This window comes from Eublepharis macularius, chromosome 3, assembly GCF_028583425.1.
Source record: "Eublepharis macularius isolate TG4126 chromosome 3, MPM_Emac_v1.0, whole genome shotgun sequence".
Taxonomy (NCBI): domain Eukaryota; kingdom Metazoa; phylum Chordata; class Lepidosauria; order Squamata; family Eublepharidae; genus Eublepharis; species Eublepharis macularius.
Genome location: NC_072792.1, coordinates 48,799,723 through 48,805,438, shown reverse-complemented (window position 1 = coordinate 48,805,438; position 5,716 = coordinate 48,799,723). Strand labels below are relative to the sequence as shown.

At 47.4% G+C, this 5,716-nt stretch overlaps 1 protein-coding gene across 1 annotated transcript; it reads left to right on the top strand.

Moving 5' to 3' along the window:
• Positions 1–1,186: 1,186 nt before the first annotated feature.
• Positions 1,187–4,189, top strand: LOC129326547 (uncharacterized). The gene is made up of 4 exons (XM_054974762.1): positions 1,187–1,222; positions 1,471–1,774; positions 3,052–3,117; positions 3,212–4,189. Exons 2-4 carry the CDS (start codon positions 1,699–1,701, stop codon positions 3,676–3,678), a joined length of 609 nt encoding a protein of 202 aa, XP_054830737.1. The 5' UTR covers positions 1,187–1,222; positions 1,471–1,698; the 3' UTR covers positions 3,679–4,189.
• Positions 4,190–5,716: the final 1,527 nt, after the last annotated feature.

The following is a 5,716-nucleotide window of genomic DNA, read 5'->3' as shown; positions in this document are numbered from 1 at the left end:
TATTTCATCCCATGTTTCTGTGGATTTCACACTCAGGAAGGAGTCATGGAATGCCAATCCGCAGCATGTCAGTGGTTTCTCCGATTTTTCCTCCTGCGGACATACTGCGAAGTTAACGTTCATTCGCTGCAAAACGGCTCCCAGCCCGCAGTATGCTAGTGTGAAAGCGTTTGTCCCTTTTTTGCTTCCCTAACCCCCGATTGGACAGTCTGCCGGTCTAGCCACTCCCACCGGCCGCAGCTCTCAAAAATTTTATTCCGCCATTTTTTTTTCGGTTCAGTGGGGGCAGTAACGTTTATGCGTTTACTTCATTCCTGTCCTGACCTATTTTCCCTGACGCTCCGGTTGTGCTCTTTCCAATTAGCAGCCTTCCAGCACAGCCACAAATCCCACTTTCCCTTTTTTTTTTTTTGCTGAGGGGCATTGCTCGAGAACCGAAAATCGGGTCATTTGACCAAGGCGGACCAGTGAGAGCTCGAGCAATGCTTGGCGGGAGAGTCGTTCATGTCGTGATTGTGCACACATGTTTTTTCCGACAATCAAACTCCCGATGGCCACAAAATCCCTTTTTTTTCCTCACCCTTTAAACTGAACATTTTAACGTTTAAACGTTCATCACACAACAAAAACGACATCAGGAGAGGGTGTTGCGTGCTGCGAGACACGAAAATTGGGTCATGTGACCAAGCCGGACCACTGAGAGCTCGAGCACTGCTGGGCGGGAGAAGTTCATTCCTGGTCTATCTAACGGCTCAGATGGCGATGCAGAAAATGGCTGGACGAGGAGTGTCGTGGAGGGAGAGGGAGACACTGGATCTCATCGACTTCTGGGGAGAGGAGAAGGTCCAGGAGTCACTGTCAATGTGCCACAGAAACATAGACGTCTTCGAAAAGATCGCGGAGCAGATGGCGGCAAGAGGGCACAAGCGCACGGCTTTGGAATGTCGGACGAAGACCAAAGCGATGCGCCAAGAATACAAACGAGTGGTGGCACACAACTCCAAATCCGGAAATGCACCCACAACGTGCCCATATTATGCCCAGCTACATCGTATCTTCAGGGGCGATGCCAGCATCAGGCCACAACGGGTGGCCAGAAGCCTCTCCCTTCCGCGTGCCGACACTCCGAGACCAGTTCAATTTGAGGGGTCCGAGGAACTCTTTAGCCACCCGATGGTGACCCTGAATCTACAATCTGTGGATGTCACAGCAAACGATCAAGGTAAGTATGTTTCCTGCTGTTGTGGGTCAAGCGGCAGAATCCTGGGGAGGGATGTGACCACTAGGCGAAACGTTATAACGTTACAGATAGACAATGCCCATTCTTCCTATGAACTTTGCCGGTGTCAGGCCCTTGCCAAAGCAATCTATCTGTGTTGGAACTTGTAATGGTGGGTGTGTGAAGAGGGGCCTAGGGTGGGGGGATGTGGTGGGTATGGATTTTTCAAGTGATCCTTTGCTCACCTGCAGATTTATTCCGTGAAAAACAACTCAAGCAGAAGCGACCCTGAAGTCACAGTAATCAACAAGTTTGGACATGCACCGGTGACATTAGATGTGTGGGAACCTGTTATCCTGTGACATCGTCAAGCCACTTGGGAGTTCACATCACTGGACAATACATGTTATTCTGACAAGAGTCTTCCATTCATACTCGCATCACTAATATCCAAACTTTCCTAAATATAACTTACGCTTATGTTTCTTCCAGGGGCTGCATCTGACCAGGAACAATTGATGGAAGCATGTGATGGGGGAGAGGTGGGAGAAGAAGGTAAGATCGAGTGCCATGATCCTGTTTGGCAGAGTGGACGGGGTGCATAAGGCAGAGACACCGTTGGCGTGAGGATTTCTGTTCTTTCTAGATAAAGGTGGTCTTAGAAGGGCATTAGGATCATACTGTCAATGAATTAACTTAATTGATTTGAATTACTTTGGATGATTGATTTAGAGGGCCTCCACAGTAGAGAAGACAGTCAGCTTAAAAATGATGTTTGCCAAAGTCATTACAGAAAGAAAGCCACAAAACTGTCTCTCGCTTGACGGTGCACGTGGGTGCGCCCAACATTCACAGTGGAAGGTTGGGCACCGACAAAGCACATAACTCAAGTTCTGCATTGTCAAAGAACATAATTGTTTTCTATTACCTTGCTCTTACTTGTATGCCACTTCAACTGTTCGAGCATTTAAAGTTGCCAGTCTCCAGAAGGGCTGGGAATCTTCCAGGAATTACGGCCAATCTCGGGACTGCAAAGGGGGTTTTCCCTGGGCACAATGGCATCTAAGTAGGACAGATTCTATGGCATAACATCGCATGCTGTGGCTGAGCTTCTGCCATGCACAGGCACTGCACCCAAATCTTTATGGATTTCGCAAACCAGAGCTGGCAACCACACATGAAGGTTTGGGAAAAGCAATAATTTCTTTGATCACATCACAGCCTCTATTTTTCAGAAAATAAACTGAAGGCGGAATTGGCTGCCTTGCCAGTCCCACCTTTTTTGGGGGGGAAAAAACCTGCTTTTTCATGATCAAAGAACTATTGCTTGGCCCAAACATCCATGTTTTATTGCTTGAATATATCTTGCATTGCCTTTGAGAACATGTGCGCTAACTTCGTGATGTTCCCTCTTCTGAGTGCGGATGGTGTCCCCGGAAACCACAAATGCTGGTTCATTGACATGTGAAGTGGCATAACCCCAAGTGCTGTCACTCATTATATTGCTTTCTGGGCTGGTGACATATCTTGAGGTTCTTAGACAGAGAAATGTCAGTCTCAAATTCTGTCTACAAGACTCTTTACCTGGAGATGCCAGGGATAGAATCTTGAACCTTTCACATGTACAGCATTAGCTATAATAATTTGGGCTGAATTGTGGCAGCATCCACACACTGTGAGACTCGCCTCCGCACTTGCCCTTTCAGTCCACCTCGCTCTAGTTTTGTCTGCTCTCACTGGCTGCCGCTTTCAACTAGAAAACCAGATTCAACCTCTGGCATCTCTATTCTGACACAATCATCAGAAAATTTTTTTCCTTTGAATTCCCACAGATTCGGACTTGACTCAGGTGGATGAAATCCCGGAGGAGCATGAGGACGGCGGTCGTCAAAATGTGGGTGAGTGTGCTTTTGCGGTCGTGATTCCTTCAACCCTTTCTAGAAACAAATTTCTCTCTTTCAATCACACCAATTTCTCAATTCCTGGTTTCAGTCGCTGAAAATCAGCCCGTTGTAACCGCACCAAAAACCACGGCACAGATGTCGCCTGCATCTCGGCTAGAAAAGGCTAGAACCCGAAGCAGACGTGTGGCCTTGCTTAGCACCGTGGCAGAAAAGATGTTGTCTCAGGCAGAGAGAGAGGAGAACAACAATGCCAAGGAAAGAAAACAGACATTGACGGAGAGCCGAGAGTGGCGCATGCAATTTCTGGAAGCGGAGCAGAGAAGGCATGAGGACACTATGAGGGAGGCACAAGAAGACAGAAAGGCTTTCATTGAGGCGCAGCAGCAGAACTTTGAGGGCATCAACAGAGCGGTCAGTGCCTTAAGCTCCCTAACCGAAATTTTGCTGGGGGAAAACGTGAGCAGAGCCACCAAGCCATGCCAGGACCATCATGTGGAAGGGGAAGTGTGCATAGATCTTCACAGGAGAACCCACCCAGAAAGAGGTGCCGTGTGATTAAACCCAGCAAGAAATTTGATTTGTGAAAAACCTTTGAAATGTGAAATATTACTCCTTTCTGGGGAAGTTGAGCAGGGCATGGGCCACGGCCAAATTCATTTCCCCTTTCCCTTTTTTCACTCTCCCACAAACCCGCTGAGAGTGTGGAATTGCCTGGATCAACCCATCACAGCCCCAGGGACACAAAATTGGAGGAGGGAAGAGGAGGAGAGGCAGGGGGAAAGAACAACTCAATTGCATTGAGTCATCAGAAAAGGGAGATTGTTTGGTCCCGGTCACTTCATGTGAAAGTTGACTTCGGCAATAAATAAACATTTCAGATAGGTTTCACAGTTTGATTGTGGATAGGTATTATTTGGTCTGAGAAATTTTAAAACATGACTACCATATTTATTGTGTGTGTTTTTTGAAAATTTTTTAATGTTAACTGCTATAACATAACCAAACTATTTATTGTTTGTGCCGTTTAAAACTTTTTACTGTTAATCATTAAAACATGATCACTGTTCCTTTGATTGATGGATTATTTTGTCCAGGTCATTCCTCAGCTTGCCGATATCCTCCTTGGTTTCCTGTCTCAAAATCCTCAGCTGCCTCTCAAGGCCGTCAATCCTCCTGTTGGTCTTTTTCACTGGGAAAATAAAAATCACAGTCACTGAAAGGTAGATCACTAACCATCACCTCCCATTGAACCCTGTCTTTGGAGGGTGTCCAGCACGGTAATTTGTAGTAGCTGGTTTTTTTGTCATGACAACTTTTGCCGAAATCAAACACCATTGCAGTGCAATCCTTTGACTGAAATGGCATGCGTCAGGGGAAATTTGTGGTTGTTCCTAAGGCAAGGAAAAAATTCTACTCTTCCCCAGCCATTTCCCTTTCCACCCCAATTTTAATCTGGCAAACAATGCCCAACACATTGGATAAGTCATGGTTGATATGGTGCCTTTAAATTTTTTTTTCATTTAAAATAAAAACTCACACACACGGAGACATGTTGCCACCACCTGCTTCACTTTCCCAGCAAGCTCGACAACATGATCCACTCTGAGGGAGGAGGAAGCACCCGCAGAGGGGCTGTCTGTGGTCGTTTGGGGTTCCTCGGGAAGGTCACCGAGCTCGGCCACTCTGTGCTGTGATGAGGTTCCATCTGAAGCGGAAGTTTGGGGTGCCTCTGCAAGCAGGGTTACCGGATCCACTGTGTGGGATGATGAGGTGCCTTCACCGGGGCTATCTCTGCCAGTGGTGGTTTGTGGTTCCTCAGCAAGGTTTGTGATCTCCAACGCTCTGTGGGAGGATGAGGTAACCTCTGATGTGTCATTTGTGGCACCAGAAGCTTGTGGTTGTTCAGCAAGCTCGGGAAGATGTTCGACTCTGTGGGCTGCTGAAGTGCCTTCAGAAGGGCTGTCTCTGGCCCTTGTGGTTTGGGGACCCTCAGCAAGCTCCTTGAACTGCTCAGCTATGCGGGAGAATATGGTGCCTTCTGAGGGACTATCTCCGAGTGCAGTGGTTCGGTGTTCCTCCGCTTGCACGGCTAGCTGTTCCACTCTGTGGGAGGAGGTGGCTCCATTAGAAGGGCTGTCCCCGGCATCATCATTGCGGGAATCCTCTGTCAGGTCAATGAAGGGTTCCATTCCGTGGGTGGAGGAAGTCCCTTCTGAAGGGCTATCTGCTGCCGCGGTGGTTTGGGGCTCCACAGTGAGATCTATGAATGCGTCAATGCTGTGGGAGGACGGGCTGCCCTCTGACGGGCTTTCTCTTGCATCAGTGGTTTTGCATTGCTCTGTGTGGGGGAGAAAAAGCAAGCAACGTCTAAAAGAGTCCAGTGTCACCTTTAAGTCTAATCAATTTTATTGTTGAATAAGCTTTCGAGAACCACAGCTCTCTTCATCAGATGCCAGATCAAAACTGTTTTTATCAGGCATCTGATGAAGAGAGCTGTGTTCCTCGAAAGCTTATGCAACAATAAAATTGGTTAGTCTTAAAGGTGACACTGGACTCCTTTTTGTTTTTGCTACCACAGACTAACACGGCTAAC